This window comes from Oncorhynchus mykiss, chromosome 14 (assembly GCF_057628025.1).
Source record: "Oncorhynchus mykiss isolate SJ-2025 chromosome 14, ASM5762802v1, whole genome shotgun sequence".
Lineage (NCBI taxonomy): Eukaryota > Metazoa > Chordata > Actinopteri > Salmoniformes > Salmonidae > Oncorhynchus > Oncorhynchus mykiss.
The window spans coordinates 2,992,700-3,019,788 of NC_143035.1; the positions used below are offsets into that span (position 1 = coordinate 2,992,700).

Below are 27,089 nucleotides of genomic sequence, written 5' to 3' on the forward strand. Positions count from 1 at the left end.
ATTGCTGTCTATCACCCTTTTATAACTGCGCCGTCACTCATCCTGTCTCTCTCCTCCCAAACTGGTACAGAGGAACAGCTCCCTGAGTCTGGAGGGAACAGACAGCGATGAAGACCAGGTAATATCCCGCTTTCCATGCTATTTTGTTAATATAGTCATGTGCTTCCTATTCAGTGGACACATTGAATGATCCTCCTTGTCATTTGACCATCATGACCAATCAGAATGCGCCATTAGCCCAAAGAGGCAGAGAGGAGGCTCTATCGTATGATGTGGAAGAAATGGATCAAGATGACTGGGTTGTATTGTCATTTGATTTTAAGGATAAATGTTCCCCAGATGTATTACACGTGTTGACGTCTTGGAGTACATCTGCCTTGATGTATGAAGCTGTGTGTCTTCCGATGAAGCTTGTACTCTTCAAGAAATGAAAGCTTCTGTGTCAGATGCAGTGTTAAGCAATAGGAGTGAGTCAGGATAGAAGCATTGTTGAGCTTCATACGTCAATGATATGTATACCATGTGCGACTGAGGCTCAGAGCAGCTACATGCGTTGTTGGCCATATTTACACCATACATGTACACAGTGGTTTGTTATACACATCAGAATTTAGGATACTTCTCTTTTCTGCCTCTCTATGTCTGAATGATTTGGCAAAAGTCTCATGATCAATTGTAATTACTGGAACTTATTCATGAGTTAACGTAAACAAGACAGTCAGTGGAATAATGCTGTGTGAAGTGTATCTGCCTCAGCACGTATGTTGGTGTTATTATCGCAGCTGGCACGCTCACACTCGACATAATGGGACCATTGGAATGAATAGACACTTGGCTAGTTTCTATGAATGCTGATTGAATCTTTTAAGCTTTTCTCAATTGAATTTGATTGAAAGGAATCTGCCAAGGGACTCCAAATAATCGTCTGAAGTTGTGAAAGGAATGTCCTAAAAAAGGAAAACCACAATTGGCATTTGATTGACTTAAAAAGGCTTACACAGCCCTCTGATAGCACGTTCAATAGTAGCTTCTATTGTTTTTGTATATATTATAATATACTGGGGGGGGGTGGTGTACCATCTTACCATGTGTGATTTTTCAGTCGTTTCTGACTGTTCGTCTTGAATGACAAACATAACGCAGGCACACACACACAGATGCACTTGTTTATTCTCGGAATTCCAAATAGTTGTCACGCGCTTGTGTTATGCCTCGCTTGTCATGCCTTCAGCTGGACCCGGAGCTGTAACAAGCTAGAGATTGTTTTTCGAACCATAAATGGCAGCGTGCTTTTGGTTTGACCTCTTTTGAAATGGGAAGGGGTGGCAGTACACTTGCTTTGTCTCCCAGCTGCAAGCAGCACTGAGAATCCCACCACAAATCTTCAGCTGAAGATGATGACCTGACAGTAATAAAGCTGCATTTCATTCTGCTGGTCTGTTTCTGCAGGATGTATTGTTTGACTCAGAGGAAGGTGGGTGGGGGTCCTCCCGTGTGGTCTGAATGCATTCCATTGGTGTTCTCTGGCAGTCAGGCTGTCTTCTGCAAATGGGGATATTACACCACTCAGAGTCAGGAGGCCCTGCCAAGACTAGCTCTGGCTATAGAACAAACGCAATACATTAATTTACTGTATATATTCAGTAAATTTGTGTGTGTGTAATCAATCCACTCTGCTGGATACAATACAAACAGGTTGTCGTAAGTGAAACTACCTCTGTCTCTGGTTACACAGGGCAAATACATTTTGATACCCATAATAGCAGCAATCCTATTTGCTTAAATGTCCATGTTTGTGTAAAATCTGTATTGTATATGACAAATAGCTATTTATCATAAGAATCCATTTCTAGCATGAAAGCAAGCTGTTAAGTCCGAGGTGGACCATTTGAGGTGGAATTGCTGTCAGAAACAGTAGAGGAAACCTACCTACATTCCAGAGCACTGAGAGTGGAGGCCTGTATTTGTTCAGCTAATGTCAGTGGGAGCCAGGCAGAAAAATGCCAGGACATTGGTCTGCCTGGGACATTTTTACTGACGCTCGACGCTGCTAGGAGGTCTTTATAATGGCGTCCCTGACATTGTTTATCCAGCTGAACAGACAGTCAGTCCTTTCTCTTCTCCATTTCTTATAGCTTTTCCTTTTGTCTTGAGTAGGAAACTCACCCCCATATCTTAGGATATGGTTAATCTGTGTCAGGAGAGAAACTATATTTGATTCAGCATTCTTGAATCTGTTTAGCTGGTACCTGGCTTCAGCAGAGAGTAATGTGACATGTGGACAGATGTCTGAAGACATTGAGGTTGTAATCATTATATTATTTACTGTGTTAAAATGGCCTCTCTCTCTCCCCTCATGTGTAGATGTCCTGTGAGGCGGGCTCAAGATCGGTCAGTCCCCTGATCCCCCTGCCTGTAGACTTCAGCCAGCCTGCCAGTCCCATGGGCTGCCTGGACAACACCGCCGCTCGCCACCGCCTGGCCGTCCGACACAAGGCCTGCTCCAAGATGAGGAAACCCACCACTGTAAGATGTACAGTTGAAGGCGGAAGTTTACATGCAACTTAGCCAAATGCATTTAAACTCAGTTTTTCACAATTCCTGACATTTAATCCTAGTAAAAATTCCCTGTTTTAGGTCCGTTAGGATTACCACTTTATTTAAAGAATGGGAAATGTCAGAATAATACTAGAGAATTATTTATTTTAGCTTTTATTTATTTCATCACATTCCCAGTGGTTCAGAAGTTTACATACATTCAATTAGTATTTGGTAACATTGCCTTTAAACAATTTAAACTTGGGTCAAATGTTTTGGGTAGCCTTCCACAAGCTTCCCACAATAAGTTGGGTGAATTTTGGCCCTTTCCTCCTGGCAGAGCTGGTGTAACTGAGTCAGTTTTGTAGGCCTCCTTGCTCACACACACTTTTTCAGTTCTGCCCACATTTTCTATAAGATTGAGGTCAGGGCTTTGTGATGGCCACTCCAATACCTTGACTTTGTTGTCCTTAAGCCATTTTGCCACAACTTTGGAAGTATGCTTGGGGCCATTGTCCATTTAGAAGACCCATTTTCGACTAAGCTTTAACTTCCTGACTGATGTCTTAAGACATTGTCCTCATGATGCCATCTATTTTTGTGAAGTGCACAAGGCCCTCCTGCAGCAAAGCACCCCCACAACATGATGCTGCCACCCCCGTGCTTCATGGTTGGGATGGTGTTCTTCGGCTTGCAAGCCTCCCCATTTTTCCTCCAAACATAACGATGGTCATTATGGCCAAACAGTTCTATTTTTGTTTCATCAGACCAGAGGACATTTCTCCAAAAACTACGATCTTTGTCCCCATGTGCATTTGCAAACCGTAGTCTGGCTTTTTATTATGGCGGTTTTGAAGCAGGTGGTGTCTTCCTTGCTGAGTGGCCATTCAGATTGTCAATATAGGACTTGTTTTACTGTGGACATAGATACTTTTACACAATGTGTCTCCTTCCTGAGCGGTAAGACGTGGTCCCATGGTGTTTATACTTGCGTACTATTGTTTGTACAGATGAACGTGGTACCTTCAGGCGTTTTGGAAATTGCTCCCAATGATGAACCAGACTTGTGGAGGTCTACTTTTTTTTCCTGCGGCCTTTGCATGCACAAAGTAGATTCCCTAACCTACTTGCCAAAACTATAGTTTGTTAACAAGAGATTTGTGGAGTGGTTGAAAAATTTGTTTTAATGACTCCAACCTAAAGTGTATGTAAACTTCCGACATCAACCGTACATACCCATCCCCTTCTATTCCATACCCAGCACAAGTCCCCTTTGATCACCAGAGCAGAACCCCATAAAAATCCATCCCATGAGCCAAGTGTCCAGCCCATCTAGCCCAACCACAACGCGCCAGCCTGCCATCAACTTGCATGGCTCATGAGTCTACCAGATCTTTGTAAAACATGTGTCCGATATGACTGAAGCTTGACAGATAATGATACAGTTCATTTAAAGATAAATTAAGATTACATTATGACTCATCTCTGCCATATTTCTGTTGCTCAGAGGGTTGATGGCAGGGCTGAGGGAGAGTCATTCCAAGAGGAAAGACGGAGTGTTGTGATTCCAGAATCTGTGGAGGAGGACCAGGAGGAAGGTAATATAAATTATCCTTATTACAGTAGCATTACACAAAATATTGATGCAATATCGGCAAGATTATGTTTCATGGTATTGAGTAAGTATGGTTGTCATAATAATGCTATAGTGACTTGCTATAGTGACTCTGCTCAGACGTAGTTGTGTGTGTGTGTGTGTGTGTTCCAGATGTGAAATGTGAGCAGGCTGTTGCTGCCGAGAAGGAGCAGACCGATGGGGCCGTGGTATCCCAGCAGGCCGAGCGATCAGCCCCAGATAAGGAGGTGGATGAGCAGGGGGACCAACCAGAAGTGTCTCAGGATGTCTCTTCCTCATCCCCTTCCATACAGAATGAGTCTGATTCTGAGGAATGTCTCTCAGGCCAGGCTAAGGTTCTGACCCAGACTGCACCCCTGCCTGGCTCCCTGGACTCTCTGGAGCCCCCTACTAGAGACTACGATGACTTCCTCCTGGCCCCTAATGGGTGTGAGGTGGCTGAGGAGGGTGGCTCTCTACTCCAGGAGGTGCTGCGCTCCCTCAAGTGTCCCCTGGCGTCTGTCCTGGGGCTGGAGGCTGTGCCCCTCGATGAGGTGAATGTGAAGGGTTTAGACCCTGAGAGCTGGATGGATGAGCTGGCTGATGAGCCTGAGCCTCCGTCCCTTCCTTCAGATCCAACCCAACAGGAAGAAGCCTGTCTCCCCAGTGATGGACCTGACTGCCCAGCAGAGTCCCAAGAGGAGGAGGGTGAGCCTTATGCATCTGAGGAGGAGTATGTGGTAGAACATTTCAAACCAAAGGAGGGAGAGGAGGATCAAGATGAAATCAACCCTGAATACTTAACAAAAGAAGATCAGGACATTCCTTCAGTTTATATGGAAGAGGAACAAGAAGATGGGGAGGAGGCAGCAGGGTTAGAGGAAAAAGCGGTAATAGAGGAAGCAGAGGAGGTTGTCCAAGATGAGGCAGAGGAAAAAAAGAAAGATGTGTGGAGGCAGGAGGAAAAAACAGAGCCAATCTCAGAGGTGCCAGTGCAAACAGCCTTATTGGAGCCAGAGGATATAACGTCAACCTCTGTGGAGGATGATGCACAGCAGGTTCCAGACAATGACACAGACACGGAGAGAGCTTGTGAGAGCCCTGAGTGCCCCACTGAGCTGCCTGACCAAACAGTTAGGGAACCAGTCTGTGTCTCCCAGCTGCCAAATAGCAGTACACCTCCTCCAGATTCCCCAGACCAGCCTGAGTCCACCACACACGCCACACAGGACCAGGAAGAGCCCAGTGTAACGTCTGACCAGTACAGTATAACCAGTCCCAGTGCAGCTTCTGGCCCAGAGCAGAGCCCCCAGGAGCCCTGTAGTGGACCAACTGCCACAGAGGATCATGGGAAGCCATCTTGTGACTCTGAACAGAGTAGACCAAGGTTCACAATTTCCCCCACCTGGCAAAGGTTGGACACCAACGAGCCAACCTCCCCTTCTACATCTCCCTCCCCTGCTACCTCCCCCTCTGTCACTGTGCCTGGGGCTGTGGAAGCAGGGGTTACAGCAAAAACAGATCCCTCAAGTAGAGTGGAGCCACTTAGCCCTGTGGTGGCTGAAGTCCCTGCTTGTCCCAGCAGAACACAGAGCACCACGGCACCCACACATTCCTCCAAAGACACTCCACCTGCCGTTCCTGCAGCCCAGGAGGAAGGGACCCCTGAGAATCCGTTTGGCGTTAGGCTGAGGAAGACCTCTGTGGGTATGTTGCGCTTAGGATCAGAGAGTGAAACTCCCCCCTCATCCCCAGCACACTCACTTCCCATAGAACCACAGAGGTCCTCGCTCACTGAACCACAGCCACAAAGCAAATCTGCCCTGCTCAGAAAGCCCTCCGAGCTGGACGGTATCGTCAAGCCCAAGAGAACACCAGGTACTAAAACCGTCTTAGTCACCATCACACCAGTCAGTGTTTACAGACGTGTGATATATATGGCCTATCCTTCACTCACAATGCCACCTCTTGTTTATATATATTTCACAATGTTGAGCTCACTAATCTTCAAATGACAAAACATTTAGTCTATGTATGTTTTAGGGATTTGGACTCCTCCTGGACTAACAATTCACACTGAAACGGGTCCATGAGTACTGTTGAGAGCAGTCTTATTGAGATATCTAAAAAGAGACCTATAAACACCAAGGAGAGATTCCTCTAAATTAAATGTTATTAGTCACATGCGCCGAATACAACCGGTGTAGTCCTTACATTGAAATGCTTACTTATGAGCCCCTGGCCAACAATGCAGTTAAAAAAAATATGGATAAGAAATAAAAGTAGCAAGTAATTAAAGAGCAGCAGTAAATTAACAATAGCAAGACTAAATACGGGGCGGGCGGGCGGGCGGGGGGGGGTGGGGGGTACCGGTCAGTTGAGGTAATATGTACATGTAGGTCGAGTTATTAAAGTGACTATGCATAGATGATAACAACGGAGAGTAGCAGCGGTGTAAAAGAGAGGGGGGTGCGCAAATAGTCTGGGTAGCCATTTGATTAGGTGTTCAGGAGTCTTATGGCTTGGAGGTAGAAGATGTTGAAAAGCTTCTTGAACCTAGATTTGGCGCGCCGTTACCGCTTTCCGTTCGGTAGCCGAGAGAACAGTCTGACTAGGGTGGCTGGAGACGTTGACAATTGTTAAGGCCTTCCTCTGACACTGCTTGGTATAGAGGTCCTGGATGGCAGAAAGCTTGTTGTACCATTGTTGTACTGGGCCGTACGCACTACACTTTGTAGTGCCTTTCGGTCAGAGGCTGAGCAGTTGCCATATCAGGCAGTGATGCAACCAGTCAGGATGCTCTCGACTGTGCAGCTGTAGAACATTTTGAGGATCTGAGGACCCATGCCAAATCTTTTTAGGCTCCTGAGGGGGAATAGGTTTTGTTGTGCCCTCTTCACTGACTATTTCTATCAACAAATTGGCTGTATTTGAATGCTAATGGTTTTCGGCATTTGTCTTTGGTTCGTACCTCTTACATTTCCACTCTAAACAAAAAGATTATGCCAAATGAAATTACCAGGCCAATCATACCATTTTTCGCACCATTTGAAAACATTCTCCTGTGTTCTTCTGTTTCAGATCTGTCTGTGGGTCGAGTGCCTAGTGTTGGATCTAGCGGGGGATCTGAATCACCAAGCTGGATCTCAGTGGCCAGACAAAAGCAAAGAATCTTCAAAGAGAGCTCATTGGAGGAAACTACTGAGAAGAAGGTCCCTGCCGAGAAGGTAGGGATGGTGCACATTGTTTTGTGTTCTTTTGTTTAACGAGAAGCCCACTGTTTCAGAGAGAAACCGTTGACTTGTCAATCAACCCATCCATCCAGTCCTTAGCTCTTGTTAGCTTTTATTCTGCAATCACGACAGGGTCTACCTTTTGAAGCAATATCTAGAGTTTATATGAGACTGAAGTTGTGTAAGTGCCATTTACTTTGTTATACATGTTGGAATGAATAAGCAGTTAATTCCATCTATTTCCAGGGGGAGACGAACAGAAAAGGTTCCATTCCTACATTGACGAGTCCTGTCAACAAAGACCAAGCCAAGCCTCCGGGACCTCCTGTAAAAGGTTTGACTCCTCAGTATCCCACTCTGCTACCACACACATCACTTTCTTATAAAGTGTTTTCATTGTTCTCTCAAAAGACTGAGTGTGATTGATACACTGCTGCCCCCATGTGGAAGAAACATGTGAATAAAATGTTCCTGTTGAAAATGTTCTGTATCTGAGAATGCCTAATCTTCAATGACATAAGACTTCAAAAATATTTCAGTCCGTTTTGATAACATTTTGTTGGTTGTAGGACTTTATCACACCTACAGTGTCTTTAGGACAATGCAGAGTGATTGTGTCACTAAAGATGTTGTTCTCTGCTCGTCCATAGTGTTGTGTTCTCTTGAGATTTCTAAGCCTGCTGTGGTTGAGAAGGAGGGGAAGAGAGCCCCAGCTCACCCCGCACCTACAGCCCTAGCCCAGGATGAGCCCCCATGGATGGCCCTGGCCAAAAAGAAGGCCAAAGCCTGGAGCGAGATGCCCCAGATAGTTCAGTAAAGACGGGCCGTCTCAAACCGAATCATCCGTCCACTGATGGATCAGAATGCACTTGCACAACCAGAGTATATCTTTTGACTTCTAACACCTTCGGGTTTCTTATTGGACAGATGCTGAAACCCTCCAGTCACGTGCTGCGGTGAAAGTCAGTTGGGAATTAGGCCAAATTAGTCAAAGTTATGGCCTAAGATTGAATTCAGTTGACATGATATATCTATGTACAACCAACCAATTATTGAATGATATTTGTTTTAATTTCTTAACTGTTATTGACAGTATTCCTTGTATGAGTGAGGGTCCAGTGTATCAACTTTGAACCTAGCCTTGAGCTTTGATTTGGAGGATGAATACGCATGGATGGAGAGTTTTCTTTGTATTTATTAAATCTCTCGTGTATTTGTTTTATTTTTGTATTGCCTTTTGAACATGTGTACATTAAATGTGTAGTAAATAACAAATGGGATTCCGTTTTCTTTTTCTTTCAGCTCTCTTCAAGAACATTAAGATAAAAACTGTTGCTCTTCTTTGTACCTACTGCCAATAGTGCATCAAAGATGGTCAGCCATCAATTTAATATGAAAGGTATAGGCATACTTAGGCAGTATAATATATATTTTTCTGTTAAGCGGATGCCCCGCTTCACATTTCTACCCCCAAAAATATTTTGTATCTGATTCTTGTGAACGATTCACTTTTATTTTAGTAGATGGGATTCAGTTCAATCCCAGTGAATCAAATCATGGGAATCTAAATAAGCATTTGTGGAATGTGAACAGTACACATAATATTTTAACAAGGGGTTCAAACATTTTTTTATTTGCTCACTTTTCAAACAATTAAATCTTTAATTGAACAGTTAATTAAATGTGTATTGCCCTAGTGGGGACAACTGTTAAACATTAGCTAACCTTACTCTGTAGATAATCTGGGGTTCTCTGAAAACCAGCTGAATAATGGTAACGTTAGCATACTTGAAACAACTTTTGAACCAATTATCTGCAGGTTGCTAATAGTTAGCTAGTAGTTTTTTTGGGGAGGGGCACCTAGCAGCGACGGCTTGTTGCTTTTTGGCCAGGGACAGCCCTGCGGCTAGCCAGTGAGAGATGGCAGGAAACCCTCATGCAAAGATTCCTGCAGCAGTCAAACCCTTACTAAGGAGTATTTTTCTCAGAGTAATAAAGGCCTAGTTCATAAATTCTGTGGAATTATTTTTTTTTGCGTCAGAAGTGTGTGGCTGGCCAAATTTTAGTGCAGAACAACTACAGGGGGGTTTGAGAAGGTGTTCCTGCCTTCCAGGCCAACTGCCTGGAGTAAGTTCTGTTGGGACCTAAGTAGCGGGAAGGGGTGGTGGGGTGTGTTGGGGATAGTGGTTGTATATTCAGTGCATTTGGAAAGTATTCAGACCCCTTAACCTTTTTCCACATTGTTACGTTACAGCCTTATTCTAAAATGGTTTTAATTGTTTATTCCCTTATCAATCTACAAACAATACCCCACAATGAGGGACACATTTCACTTTACTCTTGAAAAGTAGAGTTCCTAGAGATTATACACAGTGGCTAGTTTGTTAGGCACACCCATCTAGTACCGGGCTTTTTTGCCACCAGAACAGCCTGAATTCTTCCCGGAATGGATCATACAAGGTGTCGGAAATGTTCATGGCTCAAATTGGTATCAAGGGACCTAACATGTTTCGGGAAAGGATTCCCCACACCACTACCACCTGCTTGTACCATTGATACCAGACAAGATGGGTCCATGATCTCATGCTGCTTACGCCAAATCCTGACTCGGGCATCAGCGTGACACAACAGGAACTGGGATTCGTAGGACCAGGCAATGTTTTTACTCTGACGATAACTCTGACGCACCGACGATCATACCACACTCAAAGTCTCTTAGGTCACTCGTTTTCCACATTATAACTTTCAATAGAACAGTAACTGAATGCCTCGATGCCTGTCCGCCTGCTTAACAGTAAATACAGTGCCTTTTGAAAGTATTCATACCCCTCGACTTTTTCCACATGTTGCGTTACAGCCTGAATTCAAAACAGATTCAATTGATTTTCTTCTCACCCGTGTACACACAATATCCCATAACGACAAAGTGAAAACACGTGTTTGTTTTATTTTTACAAACGTATTGAAAATTATAAAGTATTCACACCCCTAAGTGAATACATGTTAGAGTCACCTTTGACAACAATGACAGCTGTGAGTCTTTCTGGGTGAGTCTCTAAGAGCTTTGCACACCGTGTGTCGTGGCGAACCCTATGAACTGCCACTGCCACAGGAGAGTGCGGTCCATTACCCGTCCACAAAAGTCAGCTTTCCAGACATTACTCTTTTGGAGTGAAGTTCCCTTTTTATTGCATATATAAATAGCTCCAAAACACACATTCCTATGCAAAAGGTGCAGAGAGATGCATATTCTATAAGCTATATATGTGATACGGTAAGAACTGTATGCCCTCTCCTCTCACCTGTGCTAACCCTTCCTGGTCACCTGTGCTACCTTTTTGCACATGAGACCAGTGACCCATGACCCCAACTTGTACAAAACAAGTAAAAATAACCAGTGACAGGCAACATATACACAACTCATAAACAGGCCAAAATGGCTCCTACACACCGACCCCAAATTATTCTCTGACTTAGAAAGAAACAATTATACAAATGCAAAAAAAAAAGGAGCCAACAATGTATGTGTGCATGTGTCTTCATGGAGGGATGATTTTCAGGGCCAGAGGTTGCTAGCACTTAGCAACAGCTCAGCCTATAATATGGTAAGCTCAGTTGTAGATTGACGGGTCGTCTAAGGCAGCATCCTGTAGCACCCAGTTTGTCATTCCTGCGTGTCTCATATGTAGATGTGGTGGGTAGTAACAGCAGGGCAGCCAATCTGTCCTGGGTTGTCACCACCTTCTCCTATGGGACTGTCAAGAGACCCTTACCAATTGGGTTACAGCGGTGTGGGGTCCATCTCCAACACTAGTCATCAACAGGGTTGACGGCCTGTGGAGCATCGCTGCCAATTAGCAACTCCACGCCGGCCCCAATATGATTTGGTGTGAAAGCTTAACTTGAAGGACCCTTCTTATACTGCACCTTCTTGGAGTATTTTTCTTGGAAATTGGTCTTTCTTGCATGTTGGTTCTTGTCTTCAGGCATACTACACGTACTAACTCATTGGAATCAGGCTTGGTCTCAAGAACCTTTCCAAGTATCCTTGCACTACGTGGTGCCGTGGGGTCTCCTTCACTAAGCTGCATTTCATTTTACCCCACTTATGTCTTTTTTTTTATGTCTTTTTTTATTTAAGGGTGGATCAGCTTAATTTTGCAGAAAGATTGTTGCTTCCATTAATGTAATAGACTGCATCATTTCCAATCCCCCATGTCTTTTTTTGGTAAATATGTATATATCCATATCCATACATATACCTATATAGATATACATACTTTTTTTTTAGAGTATACCTTTATTATTTTCTGCAAACCCTACCACTCTTCCCCCAATTGGAGTAAACTAATAAACAATAACACTTAGGCTTCTACCTTCAGTTTATACATCTTATAGACAATCTATTTTTCAATAGTTATATTTTGTTTGTTTTTAGTCCTTCCTCTATTTCTGATGTCCATACAGTTTGATTTCTATTTGTAACTATGCTATTTCGCAACATTTCTGAACCTATATACATTTTACAGACCCCCCCCCCCGTATGTTTTATATTGGTTATCTTGTTATTAGTCCCACCCTTCAGCTCCATTCAACCTCTCCCATCTATCTCTTAATACCATTCATTTTGGATTTCTATTTGCCATTTATCTTTCAACTGTGCTGTGATGCTTCACAAAAGTGCTGAACCTTTCTATGTCTGTCTTTTCTGTAAGAGTGACAGGTATTCCTGTGTCCATCTCTTCCTAAATAAGTCGGCCATGTACTGGACTTGCTTCCAACGCCGTCTGGTGTACAGGTTTTTTAAATGTATTTTTTTTTAAGATTCCAGGGGTTAGGACAGGCTTTGACTTTAACAGTAAACTGTGATTTGGGGTGAGAGCTTCTAGATCTAGGTTAACGTGGTGATTGGGCAGCTGTTTAGAATAGCCTCCACTTCACACAGCACGGTGTGCAATCCCTCCTCATCTAGGGTCTGTTGTAAACAGGACAGAATGGAGCACCTGGTGAATCATCTGAACGAGCCTTTCCCAGACTCCTCAGGGAGATTGAAACTCCACTCTATTCCTTCCTGAAGTAGAGCATCTTTGATCTTGCCTTGGTTTAAAGCAAGTAGAGCTTCTCTGGGTTCTCTCTCAGAACCAACAAAGTAAGTCCCATCATCAGATCTTACGTGTTGTACTTGTCCTCTTCAACACATAAATCTTCTTATGGTGTTGATACACAAATCTATGTTACCAGAGTAAGCAATTTCAATGTGTACTGCTCTACTGGACATAATTGTATAGATCACTCCATATCTTTTAACATTTCCTCTTCCTTGTTTTTATTTCTGTAGGACCAAAGTAAGTCACACCTACATTGGTAAATAATGGGATGTCTGGTATGATCCTTTCAAGTGTCAAATCTGCCATCTTCTACTCACCAGTCTTGCCTCTTTGCCTTCTGCACACAACACACTCTGGGGTGATCTTCCTTGCTGCAGAGTTTGCATTGGTGAGCCAATACCTTTGACAAAGAAGTGAGAGCATGTGATTCCTTCCACCATGTCCTGTTTGTTGATGTAGGTGGCAGAGGATAAGTGTAGATATGTGAAGGTCTTTGGAGAGAATGACAGGGTGCTTGACTTCAGGCTACCTTACATAGCCATCCTCCGACTCTAAGAACTCCATCCATCAACACTGGATCCAATTTATAAATGCTACTTCCTTTCTTGACTGTAGATGACGTCAAAGTCAAGATCTCCTCTGGAAATCTTTTATCTTTGGGTGAAGCGAATGATCGCCTCCTCTTCATTCAACAGTTCTTCCAGACCTACAGCTTGACCACCGCATGTTGTCTTGTAGGCTTGAAACTCGTCTTTCACCATCTGGTTCTGTGAGCGTGTGCTTGCTGGTGAGATTGAGATTTAACTGGATTTATTTTCTTTCCTGTACAAGTGACTGTAACACTTTTTTCACTTTCAAGAACCAAGCCACTGCAGTCTTCAACTTCATCCAAGTTGAGAAATAAGATAACAGCTTGTTGGTGGGATTTTCAGTCTGAATGACAGTAGCACTGCACACAACAACAGTATTTTTAATCTCAGGGTCATCAAATGTGAGGGAAACGGAATTCATGTGTTCCAGCGGCCATTGCACTTCTGGTTTCCATAAAAACATTGGGCCATGGATCCACCTTTTGCACTCCAGAAACTTGTTTCCACTCAGTCCTCTTGAGCCATCATCAGCAGGATGTTGCCTAGTATCCACATAGCTCCACTGTGATACGGATGTATTCTCTCTGATAACAGAGATCCTATTGGCCACAAATGTTTGAAACCTTGTATTCTCATTGGGTATGTACTCGAGCACTGACGGACTATCTGTCCAGAACACAGAGTCATCCAGCTTCAGCTGTAGCTCTGTACGCAGCATCTTGTCCACCTTTACACTCAGTACTGCAGCAGCCAGCTACATGCGAGTGATGGTTATCTGCTTCAAAGGTGCAATTCTGGCCTTCCCCATGACAAGAGACACATGAACATCACCCCTTTGATTCATCAGTCTCACATAGCTTACTGTTCCATAACCCAGCTCACTGGCATCTGAGAGTGGATCCAAGTTAGTTGGCTTAATACATCTTTCAATCTTAAAATGGCTTCTTTTTTTAAAGATCTCTAATCACTTTTCAGAGAAACACGTGGGGATATTCTTATCCCAGCCACAGCTTCTTCTATATAGCTCCTGTAACAGCAGTTTGTCAGGCAGGGTGAAGGGAGCAAGGAAGCCCAGCGGATCATAGATAGAACTCACCATGGATAGAATTCCTCTACGTGTGTGGGGTTGGTCTTTTATGGTAACATTAAAAGGTAAATGTATCACCCTCCACACACCATTGTACTCCCAATGCTCTTTCAACGGGAAGTGTGTCTCTGTCCAAATTCAACTGTTTCACCTCTTTAGCTCTGTCAACTTCTGAGATGGAGGCTAGTACAGTTCGACTATGGAATCCTCCTTCATGACAAGTAGCCGTGATATCCTTGGCAAGTTGTACTGCCTCCTCTTCAGTGGACAGTGATTTCAGGCAGTCATCAACATCAAAATGCTTTATCATTGTGTCAACCACCTCCGGATGACAACATTCCTTTGCAGTCTTCTTTCATGCGTAGCTCGCACAGCTCGGTGATGAGGCAGCTCCAAACAGATGTACAGTCCTGCGATACTCAACAGGTGAGAGGTTAGTCTCACCTCCAGGCCACCACAGGAACGTCAGGATGTCAACATCACTGTGTGATACCTTTACCTGGTGAAACATTGCTTGTACGTCAGACATTGCTACAGGCTCCTGGCGGAATCGTGTGAGCCCACCTACAAGACTGTTAGTCAGATCTGGGCCTTGAAGAAGCTCTGAGTTCAGTGATATGCTCTTGTATGTAGCAGCACAGTCAGCACAGTCATTCATTATCTTCATAAACCTTTTGTCTTCCACTGACAATTCCTTTTTCTCCTTGTAGGACTTCTCGTTGAAATCTGTGTTGTATTGACTTATCAACATCTCTTCCAGATTTGAAACTGAGATTCTGTTAGCTGTAACAGTAGGACAGTGACCCTTGTCCTCATTATTATGGCTTCTAAGGGGACTATCGACAACCCACCTCGGTAGGGTCCTCACAGCATATGGTCAATTTTCACAGCTGTTAACTACCTCCCATGGTGTTAACCACCTCCCATGGTTCCATGAGCTTGGGAGCATTAGTTCCTATCAACATCACTACTTCTGCATTATTTTCAAAACTCTTTACATTACTCAGGTAAGGATAACTTGGACAGGTCTTTCTCTGTGGGGATGTTTTCTGTACTCACTTGCATGTTGTTCTGAGTTTAGACTTGATTAAGTTGTTTTTCTTCAATTCAGAAATGTCCAATCCTCTGATAACATGAGTGTATATCGACTTTCCTTTTACCTGATGTATGGTCTTCAACATCTTGTTAGCTCTGCTTCCTGTGATGCCAAGCTGTGTCATCAGTCTCTCTGTGCAGAATGTGGCTGTGCTTCCTTGATCTAGGAAGGCATATGTCTGGATAACCCTGTTGTCTTTACTGTGTTTGTCCTTTACTGGTACAATAGCAAATACACATTCTTGGTCACCTTGTATGCACTGCTCACTGGCGCTTCTGATGACTGCTCTGCTGTTCTTCTGATCAATATGAAGCACACTTGGGTGAGTTTGGTTATATACACTGCATTTGAGAGGTCTGTTACAACCTCTTGACATGTGCCCACTTGACAAGCAACCAAAACAAATTCCCTTTTCATTTAGGAAGCCAATCTTCTTCTTGTGACTCATTTTCCTAAGTTGTGGACACAGCTCCAATTTGTGACTGCCATTACAGAACAGACATCTGATATATTGGGTTTGGGGTGTTTGCTGTGGTGATGACATGCTAATGGCAAAGCTACCCACTGTGGATTTGTAAATAGACGTGTGAAGGAGCCTTGACTGTGGCTTGACTTGACTTGACTTTGAGTCTTGCTTCTGGATTCTGTAGGATCTTGAATGTCACCGAACACCGAATGTGTGGCTATTCTCACTTGAGATCAAGGAGTCCAGCACATCTGCCATGGCACTGCTCCTGTAACTCAAATGCAACCGACCTCTGCCTCTACCTGAGTTTTTGAGGGTAGTTTCAGGATGATGTTCTTTAAGCTGGAGGCCAGATCCATCTCATCCATGTCTTCCATTGCATTACAACAACCTCTAAGGTATAACGCATAAGCCTGTAATGCCTTGGGGTCTTCGGATTTGATGCTAGGACAGCTAAAGGCCTTCTCCATGTATGCATTGGCAATCTTGTATTCATTACTGTAGTTCTCCTTTAATAATCTCTTGGCTTTCTGATAGCCCCTATCTGGAGCCATATGTTGGCAGCTCTTGACTAGCTCTCAAGCCTGCCCTCTGGTGTATTGTTTGAGGAAGTGCAGTTTCTCTTAGCTAGTTTGGGCTCTATTCTCTATACCTTGTTCAAATGACTGAAGGAAGGACCTGTACTGTAAAATGTCAACATCAAAAACAGTAATGTCTATGGGTGGCAGAAAGGAATGATGTTTCTGTTAAACTAACATAGCAGTAGCTTCATTCTGTCTTTGAAGAAAGGTGATGAGAGGGTTTTCCTGTGGAATGTCCTGAGCACCGTCCTGTGAATTTGGAAGTCTTGCCTGTTCTCCCCGTGGCCCTCTACGTGAGTTGGTCAACACAGATGGGCCTTATCCTGTATTGGCCTGCAGACTTGGGTTAGAGTCTTGTGCGGCAGTATGCTCTCCGTGAGCTGCTGTCTGAATCACACTGTGTCCTGACTGTTGTGATTGAGCTGAAACACTGTGAGCCTGGGCTGATTGAATGTCAATATGCTCAATGAATTGGGGTCCTTCTTTAGGACGCACACTTGGCGGATGTCTGACTGAAGTGCCCCCTGCCCTGTGTGGAATTCAAGGTCTGAGATCCTGTATCTCTCTGCCATTTGCTCAAAATAGTCATTCATGCCATCTATTGTTGTTGAGTTCGCCTTTATTTCTTCCCCTGTAGATGCCAAAACCGTGAGTTTTTCTGAGGCAGCTGCTATTTCAGTTTGCAGCTCTAGCGTCTCCATTCTTTTCCTCAGTTCTATTTTTTTTTGGTTTAATTCCTCCTCCTTATCCTGGTGTTTGAACTTGAGAGCAGCAGCCTTTGTAATTAATGCTGCTCTTTCAGCCTCTGCTCGAATGAATGCAGGCTGAGGATGTGGAGGATACACCTGAGCGTGAAATCCCGTTAGACCTGCGGCTGGAGGTTTGGGACATTCTGTCATTAGGTTTAACATAATCTTTCTCTGGTGCTGGGGCTGCATTGGACACAAAAGAAGAAAAGCCTTAATATGCTGCCATTTGGGTTCATACCAATTTAACATATCATTTTTTCTTTCATCCTCAGGTATCATGTGATGATAGGAATCAATAAATTATTTAAATCCATTCAACATTTCATTGAACTGGAGCATGTTTAAAAAAAATATATTTTACAACTTCAATATTCTTATTTTTAGTCATATTAGATCAGTAATAATGTTCATTTTGCAAGTCAGCTTTCCCAGTTTACCCATTCTGGATTTGCACTTTTGGGAAGGCCTTTTCTGATAAAAGATAGCTAGCGCCATATTGCCCCCATTCACAAAGCTATCTGCAGTGGTAAAATCATTTTCAGCCATATTCCTTTGTAGCGGTATTTATTAGAGAGGGGTAAAGAATGATTTTGTTCGGGCGCCAGGCAGGTATTAACCATGCCGAAAGGAAAAGAGTAGAATAGAGAGAGTATCTGTCACGTTCTGACCTTTATTTCTGTTTTGTATTTATTTAGTATGGTCAGGGCGTGAGTTGGGTGGGCAGTCTATGTTTGTTTTTCTATGTTTTGGGGCAGTTCTATGTTTTCGGCCTAGTATGGTTCTCAATCAGAGGCAGGTGTCATTAGTTGTCTCTGATTGAGAATCATACTTAGGTAGCCTGGGTTGCACTGTTTGTTTGTGGGTGATTGTCTATGTTGATGGCTTGTTTCAGCACAGGTCTCATTTTGTAGCTTCACGGTCGAATTTGGTTTATTGTTTTTGTTACTCGTTTGTATAGTGTTCAGTCTTTCTTGATTAAAGATTTGCCATGGACACTTACCACGCCGCGTATTGGTCCTCAGATCCATCTCGTCTCTCCTCTTCAGATGAAGAGGAGGACGGCCGTGACAGAATCACCCACCAACCAAGGACCAAGCGGCGTGGTAGAAAACAGCGACGACAGCAGCAGCAGCAGCAGCAACAACAACAGCGGCCGGTATCACAGGACTCCTGGACATGGGAGGAGATACTGAACGGAGAGGGACCCTGGGCACAGGCTGGGGAATATCGCCGCCCCAAAGCAGAGCTGGAGGCAGCGAAAGCTGAGCGGCGGCGATATGAGGAGGCAGCACGGCAGTGCGACAGGTACGAGAGACAGCCCCAAATTTTTGGGGGGGAGGGGGGCACACGAGAGGTGGAGCTAAGCCAGGTAGCAGACCTGCGCTCACCCCTCGTGCTTATTATAAGCAGCGCGATACTGGGCAGGCACCGTGTTATGCGGTTAAGCGCACGGTGTCGCCAGTACGTGTCCATAGCCCGGTGCGCTATAGGACAGCCCCCCGAGAGTGTCATGCGAGTGCGGGCATCGAGCCAGGGCGTATGGTGCCTGCTCAGCGGGTCTGGTCGCCGGTACGCAGTTTTGGTCCAGGGTATCCTGCGCCGGCTCTGCGTGCTGTGTCTCCGGGGCGCTGTGAGGGTGCAGTGCGTCCTCTGCCTGCGCTCCGCTCGTGCCGGGCGAATGTGGGAATGGAGCCGAAGGGAGAGGTGCGTGTAGTAAGCACTAGATCTCCCGTGCTTACCCACAGCCCGGTTCAACCTGTGCCTGCACTCTGGACGGTCCGGGCTAGAGTGGTTATCCAGCCTGGGGAAGTGGTGCCAAGGTTGCGCACCAGAGCTCCAGTGCTCCCCCACAGCCCGGTCTTTCAGGTGCCTCCTCTTAACCCCAAGCCTCCTGAAGGTCTTCCCAGTCTGGTGGTTCCTGTGGCAGCCCCACGCACCAGGCTGTCTCTCTGTCTCCTCCCTGCAGGTGGTCCCGCCTGTCCGGCGCCGCTGCCGGAGTCTCCCGCCTGTCCGGCGCCTCTGCCGGAGTCTCCCGCCTGTCCGGCGCCTCTGCCGGAGTCTCCCGCCTGTCCGGCGCCTCTGCCGGAGTCTCCCGCCTGTCCGGCGCCTCTGCCGGAGTCTCCCGCCTGTCCGGCGCCTCTGCCGGAGTCTCCCGCCTGTCCGGCGCCTCTGCCGGAGTCTCCCGCCTGTCCGGCGCCTCTGCCGGAGTCTCCCGCCTGTCCGGCGCCTCTGCCGGAGTCTCCCGCCTGTCCGGCGCCTCTGCCGGAGTCTCCCGCCTGTCCGGCGCCTCTGCCGGAGCCTCCCGCCTGTCCGGCGCCTCTGCCGGAGCCTCGCGCCTCTGCCGGAGCCTCCCGCCTGTCCGGCGCCTCTGCCGGAGCCTCCCGCCTGTCCGGCGCCTCTGCCGGAGCCCCCCGCCTGTCCGGCGCCTCTGCCGGAGCCCCCCGCCTGTCCGGCGCCTCTGCCGGAGCCCCCCGCCTGTCCGGCGCCGCTGCCGGAGCCCCCCGCCTGCCCGGCGCCGCTGCCGGAGCCCCCCGCCTGCCCGGCGCCGCTGCCGGAGCCCCCCGCCTGCCCGGCGCCGCTGCCGGAGCCCCCCGCCTGCCCGGCGCCGCTGCCGGAGCCCCCCGCCTGTCCGGCGCCGCTGCCGGAGCCCCTCTGCCCAGAGCCGCTGCCGCCCCTCTGTCCCAAGCAGCTGCCGCCCCTCTGTCCCGAGCAGCCGCCCCTCTGTCCCGAGCAGCCGCCCCTCTGTCCCGAGCAGCCGTCCCTCTGTCCCGAGCTGCCCCTCTGTCCAGTGGGGTCATTGAGAGGGGTGGTCATGCTGAGAAAGCCACGGAGGCGGACAATAAAGCGGACTAGGACAATGATGAAGTGGAGTCCACGTCCCGCGCCAGAGCCGCCACCGCGGACAGACGCCCACCCAGACCCTCCCCTATAGGTCAAGGTTTTGCGGCCGGAGTCCGCACCTTTGGGGGGGGGGTACTGTCACGTTCTGACCTTTATTTCTGTTTTGTATTTATTTAGTATGGTCAGGGCGTGAGTTGGGTGGGCAGTCTATGTTTGTTTTTCTATGTTTTGGGGCAGTTCTATGTTTTCTTCTTCAGATGAAGAGGAGGACGGCCGTGACAGTACCACTACCATACACACCATATAAAACCCATATCACAGCACAGGGGTAACCCAAACAAGAATACCTCATACAATAATACTAATACTAATAATGGCAGAGCAATTCAACAGCAACTTCATACAAGAACGAACCCAGTCATCAACATAGGATTTGCAATAATCTGTATTATTTTCTAGTGGATGAGTGCAGAGGGTATGAATGTGGGGGGTGTTCATCGACACAACAAAGGCCTTAAAAATGTCCACAGTCTTCTCGGCCACATGTCATTAGTACACCTCAATACAGTTCACATAACAATACACAACTTGCAAGCCACCTCCCTTTTAACTAAAATGTCCATCAAAATACTTCTGGCATGGCAATAATAGTCCAGCTCTAATGAATTTCTATGGAATGTGCCTTTGAAAAATAGAGAGTCTGTTGCAGGGTAAAGCACTGGAACGAGAGGGAAGAGAAAGAGAGAGAAAAAGAGAGATCTTAGCTGTGGTCTTCGGGTGTGCAGGTGTACTGTCTGACTGTCCGATGGTTTGTTGATTTGTATGTTAAAGCTTCGCAACAATGTTGCTACTAATCCATGTGATCCATAACGGGAGCGGTCCCAAACGAAAACAACCACGACCTAGAGCGATTACACCGATGATTGAGTTAAATACTTTATAACTTACACACGCTGAAAACAAACTAAACTTCTACAGCACACACAATCAAACTGTCGCGCCACCAAAGAGCTCCTCCCCAAAGAGCTGAATGAGCCCTCTTTATTTCCTCCTTCCTTACTGCTCATGCTCTCTTAAAGTGGCAGTGCACGGTGAAGGCTCCGTGCAGATTTCGCCACACCTTCAATAGGCTATCACAATAATATATATTTCGACATGCAACCATGAACATAGATCAATAATTGCTCCGATAAACTGTGCTCCATTAACAGTGTCACTATATCATTAATCGTCACACTTCAATGAATTAGGCAGCGGAGATTGGAAATCGGATTCTATGCATTCATCCCTTTGTGCAAATAAGTATAGCAATACACTCAAATGCACCCATTAATCAATCCAAAAGATTGTGAAAAAGATTGTTAGGCTACTTTACATACCCAAGCATGTCTTTCCTATGCCGAGTCCTTTGTTCCTTGGTTACGCGTCTTTCCAGGTAATCCAGTTTTCCAATTCCAACAAAGTATTTTCCAACAGAGTATTTTGACTAAATGTAGTGGCTAAATTTATCTGGGAAATGTTTTCCACAATCCTTGTTCGTTGTCATAGTAGGAATGATTCCAATAATCCTACATCTGCATGCTATTATCCATTACTCCAATTACCAACGAGAGTTAGTTCTTACTTTTGTAGTGGCGATTCCTTATGAACTGCCACCGGAACAGGAGAGAGCTGTCCATTACCCCTCCGCAAAAATCAGCTTTCCAAACATTATTCTTTTGGTTTTGGGGTGAAGTTCCGATTTATTGCGTATATCAATAGCTCCAAAAAACACATTCCTACACAAAAGGTGCAGAGAGATGCATATTCTATAAACTATATATGTGATACGGTAAGAACTGTATGTCCTCTCCTCTCACCTGTGCAAACCCTTCCTGGCCATCTGTGCTACCTATATGCACACAAGACCAGTGACCCATGACCCCAACATATCGTGCCCAAGTAAAAAATAACCCTTGACAGACAACATATACACAACTCATAAACACGCCAAAATGGCTCCTATACCTGGATTGTACAATATTTGGCCATTATTCTTTGTCTTTTATTCTTCAAGCTCTTTCAAGTTGGTTGTTGAACATTGCTAGTCAGCCATTTCCAAGTCTTGCTCTAGATTTTCAAGTCAATTTAAGTCAAAATTGTAACTAGGCCCCTCAGGAACATTCAATGTTGTCTTGGTAAGCAACTCCAGTGTTTATTTGGCCATGTGTTTTAGGTTATTGTCCTGCTAAAAGGTGAATTTGTCTCCCAGTGTCTGTTGGAAAGCAGACTGAACCATGTTTTCCTCTAGGATTTTTCCTGTGCTAATTTCTATTCTGTTTTTTTTTAAATCCTAAACAACTCCCTAGTCCTTGCCGATGACAAGCATACCCATAACATGATGCAGCCACCACCATACTTGAAAATATGAAGAGTGGTACCCAGTGATTTGATGAATTTGCCCCAAACATAACGTTATGTACTAGGGTTGAATGGCGGGATCTGCAGTTTTAAAACAGCCTTTCACACGAATATTGTCTCCAACTCCATTCAAATTGTATCCAAAATAGATCATCCTGTTCAAGGTTGGTTTATGGCCTAGCCTACCGCTTTCAGCTAATAAATGAAATTCAGTATTAGCCTTATATTTTGCTAATTAATGATGCCAATAGACTGACTGAATGTTAATATAGCAGCCAAAAGAACTCAAGGACAGCGTGATAGAAGAGGGAACACGCGATGACGGTAGGCTATAGCAGATATTTATTCAGACCCATAACCATTCAATCTTTGTGAAGAAAAGTGAAAGCCTTCTGCAACTTATTCTAGTCCATTATTATTCAAGAATGTCATTAGAATGATGAAGATAAGGACAACAAAACGTATTTAATTTAACTGTTGAACGTGAGGAAGGATTGAAGCAACAATAGAGAGAGAAAGAGGAGGTAGGCTAATAACATTAAGGGAATATTATGAAAGATGTATACATTTGAAGTCGGTAGATAACATACGCTTAGGTTGGAGTCATTAAAACTCGTTTTTCAACCACTCCCCGAATTTCTTGTTAACAAACTATAGTTTGGCAAGTCGGTTAGGACATCTACTTTGTGCATGACACAAGTACATTTTTACAACAATTGTTTACAGACAGATTATTTAACTTATAATTCAATGTATCACAATTCCAGTGGGTCAGAAGTTTACATACACTAAATTGACTGTGCCTTAAAACAGCTTGGAAAATTCCAGAAAATGATGTCATGGCTTTATAAGCTTCTGGTAGGCTAATTGACATCATTTGAGTCAATTGGAGGTGTACCTGTGGATGTATTTCAAGGCCTACCTTCAAACTCAGTGCCTCTATGCTTGACATCATGGGAAAATCAAAAGAAATTAGCCAAGATCTCAAAAGACTATTGTAGACCTCCACAAGTCTGGTTCATCATTGGGAGCAATTTCCAAACGGCTGAAGGTACCACGCTTATCTGTATAAATAATAGTACGCAAATATAAACACCATGGGACCACGTAGCCGTCATACCGCTCAGGAAGGAGACGCGCTCTATATTATCCACAGTAAAACGAGTCCTATGTTGACATAACCTGAAAGCCCGCTCAGCAAGGAAGAAGCCACTGCTTCAAAACCGCCATAAGAAAAGCCAGACTATGGTTTGCAACTGCACATGGGGACAAGTTCGTACTTTCTGGAGAAATGTCCTCTGGTCTAATGAAACAAAAATAGAACTGTTTGGCCATAATGACCATCGTTATGTTTGGAAGAAAAAGGGAGAGCCTTGCAAGCCAAAGAACACCATCCCAACCATGACGCACGGTGGTGGCAACATCATGTTGTGGGGGTGCTTTGCTGCAGGAGGGACTGGTGCACTTCACATAATAGATGGCATCATGAGGAGGAAAATTATCTGGATATATTGAAGAAACATCTCAAGACATCAGTCAGGAAGTTAAAGCTTGGTCGCAAATGGGTCTTCCAAATGGACAATGACCCCAAGCATACTTCCAAAGTTGTGGCAAAATGGCTTAAGGACAACAAATTCAAGAGAATTTACATGTGTGCAGCCAAAACTCTGACAATAGAAACTTTTCAGCATCCTTTCTAAAACCAAATAAAAAGACCCCACACAATAAATTAGTATTAACACCACTAACAAATATTCCTAACAGGTGGATTGTGTGTGGGTGCTGGCGTGTGTGTGTGACAAAAATGTAGGGTAAACACAAACAAAATGGCCAGGCCTTGCTTAATTTGGAACGTACCTTAGCAGCTGGATCCGGGTACTTTTAACTGCTCTCCTAGTGCACCTGCCTCAGGAAGCCTTTCAAAGGGCTGAAGGCACCTGCCTCAGGACAGAATCATTGATTATTGATAAACATGATAAACACAATCATTGACAAAATCATTGAAAACATGTCTAAAAAAAAACTATAGAATTGAGAAATAAATTGTAAAAAACGTGTCATATTCAATTATTCACCTCTGTCCCAAATGTTTCCACTGTGTCTCTTACAGCCCGTTTGAGTTCAGTGTGTACCGGCGGCTATCTATTTTTCCACAGGAAGCTTATTTAAATCACAAATAACAGATGACTTAAACACGTGAGCAGAGGACCAGGCCTTGAAGAGTGAGCAGCCTCTAACTTAAGTCGCAATATTCCATCCCTCTGTTTTACTTATTCAAATGACTAAAATATTGCATTAAATGATTTCTATCTGAAAGCCAGTTACCATTCAGTTTGTTACTTTCAATAATCTCCATAATCTGTTTCCTTCAATTTAAAACCCTTGTACTCTTTCCAGCAGAAAAACAACATTCTCAATTACTATCAAACAATGTTCTGCCTTTACCCCTATTGCAAGGTTTAAAACAAAACAAACATGATAACTTTCTCCGTACTGGAAGGCATTGTTTTCATCTTAGTATACCTTCACAAGAGGTCTCTTCACAGTCCCCAAGTCCAGAACAGACTATGGAGGGCGCAGAGTACTAAATAGAGCCATGACTACATGGAACTCTATTCCACATCGAGGAACTCATGCAAGCAGTAAAATTAGATTTAAAAAACAGATTTAAAAAATACCTTATGGAAAAGCGGGGACTGTGTGAAGCAACACAAACATAGGCGCATACGCACTATACACACATGTACACATGGATTGTGTACTGTATATATGTGGTAGTGGTGGAGTAGGGGTCTGAGGGCACACAGTCTGAATGTATTGTAAATGTTTATCAAATTGTATGAACTGCTTTAATTTTGCTGGACCCCAGGAAGAGTGAATGCTGTCTTGGCAGCAGCTAATGGGGATCCATAATAAATACAAATTAAAAAGTTACTCTATATTTATTTACAATTTCTGTTGGATTTTCACTTTCTGCTTCAATATTTATTACATGTTTAATTAATATTTTAAGATTCATATGTAATGCTTTGGAGGGATTAATATGTAGTAACTGGGTTGCACTGTCTTTCAGTCCCCTGTAGATGGCAAGCTCTGTCCATAATAAGTCTCTACCTAGAACGTTAAACGGTTGAGTAGTTGAATATAGAAAATCATTGGTTCTATTTAACAGGGTATGGACTTATTTCAAAATGTATTACCAGGGTGTAGAACATATCATAAGCGTGTATAGTTTTATTGGTTAGGGGTAAATCAAGTCCTGTACAATTCTTTAACCTTACCATACCTCAAATGATCCATGAAGGAACCACTCTGAACAATTCTCAGAATACTTTTTTTGTTGGTGTGAAAGTTATATATGATTATTATTGTTCAATTCCTAATTCATCAGATCCTCATAATAACCCATTATACTCAGTATAATGTTACTTTATCTCTAGTAACCCATCATACATTTGTGTTACATCACAAATTCCTCCTTTAGACTAGTGTTCTATTCATACAGGGGTTTAGATATTTACACTAGTTGTTCTATTTAACAGCATATTCGGAAATAGTTCTCTCTCCTTTCGTCTCTCACATATATAATAACGTTATACATCAAACTTCACTGATGAGACATGTTATCATGTAATCACAAGACATTGTTCATGTTTCCTTCAGAGATATGTTATCCTCGTTACTAACGAGGCATGTAATATAAACATGTTATCCTCATTACTTATCGAGGTATGCTCTGAGACATGTTATCGCTAATGAGATTTCTGTGACATGTTATACTCTACCTGTAGATAATGTAGATAACGTAATAGATCAACTCATACGGTACTGGAAAACTCAGCTCACACAGAACTGGAAAATCAGCTCACATTCACTCCATATTTACACTGGAGCTAGTCCCCTGACAGCTCTCATTCACTCAGTACGTTATAGCTGAACTTGAGAGCAGCAGCCTTTGTAATTAATGCTGCTCTTTCAGCCTCTGCTCGAATGAATGCAGGCTGAGGATGTGGAGGATACACCTGAGCGTGAAATCCCGTTAGACCTGCGGCTGGAGGTTTGGGACACTCTGTCATTAGGTTTAACATCATCTTTCTCTGGTGCTGGGGCTGCATTGGACACAAAAGAAGAAAAGCCTTAATATGCTTCCATTTGGGTTCATACCAATTTAACATATCATTTTTTCTTTCATCCTCAGGTATCATGTGATGATAGGAATCAATAAATTATTTAAATCCATTCAACATTTCATTGAACTGGAGCATGTTTAAAAAAAATATATTTTACAACTTCAATATTCTTATTTTTAGTCATATTAGATCAGTAATAATGTTCATTTTGCAAGTCAGCTTTCCCAGTTTACCCATTCTGGATTTGCACTTTTGGGAAGGCCTTTTCTGATAAAAGATAGCTAGCGCCATATTGCCCCCATTCACAAAGCTATCTGCAGTGGTAAAATCATTTTCAGCCATATTCCTTTGTAGCGGTATTTATTAGAGAGGGGTAAAGAATGATTTTGTTCGGGCGCCAGGCAGGTATTAACCATGCCGAAAGGAAAAGAGTAGAATAGAGAGAGTACCTGTCACGTTCTGACCTTTATTTCTGTTTTGTATTTATTTAGTATGGTCAGGGCGTGAGTTGGGTGGGCAGTCTATGTTTGTTTTTCTATGTTTTGGGGCAGTTCTATGTTTTCGGCCTAGTATGGTTCTCAATCAGAGGCAGGTGTCATTAGTTGTCTCTGATTGAGAATCATACTTAGGTAGCCTGGGTTGCACTGTTTGTTTG

General features: G+C 44.2%; 1 protein-coding gene across 12 annotated transcripts in view; it reads left to right on the plus strand.

Moving 5' to 3' along the window:
* Nucleotides 1-8,661, plus strand: part of LOC110488548 (uncharacterized) — a 39,151-nt gene extending 30,490 nt beyond the window's left edge. For 6 of the 12 annotated variants that reach the window (XM_021560791.3, XM_090198134.1, XM_090198135.1 and 3 more), the window contains 7 exons: nt 71-118; nt 2,365-2,526; nt 4,046-4,136; nt 4,307-6,031; nt 7,235-7,380; nt 7,633-7,720; nt 8,037-8,661. In XM_021560791.3, coding sequence (XP_021416466.3) covers nt 71-118; nt 2,365-2,526; nt 4,046-4,136; nt 4,307-6,031; nt 7,235-7,380; nt 7,633-7,720; nt 8,037-8,203 — 2,427 coding nt within the window. In that variant the 3' untranslated portion in view covers nt 8,204-8,661. The remainder of the gene's footprint in view (nt 1-70; nt 119-2,364; nt 2,527-4,045; nt 4,137-4,306; nt 6,032-7,234; nt 7,381-7,632; nt 7,721-8,036) is intronic. The other 6 variants (XM_090198140.1, XM_090198137.1, XM_090198141.1 and 3 more) reach the window with 1 other exon arrangement.
* The last annotated feature ends 18,428 nt before the right edge of the window (nt 8,662-27,089 follow it).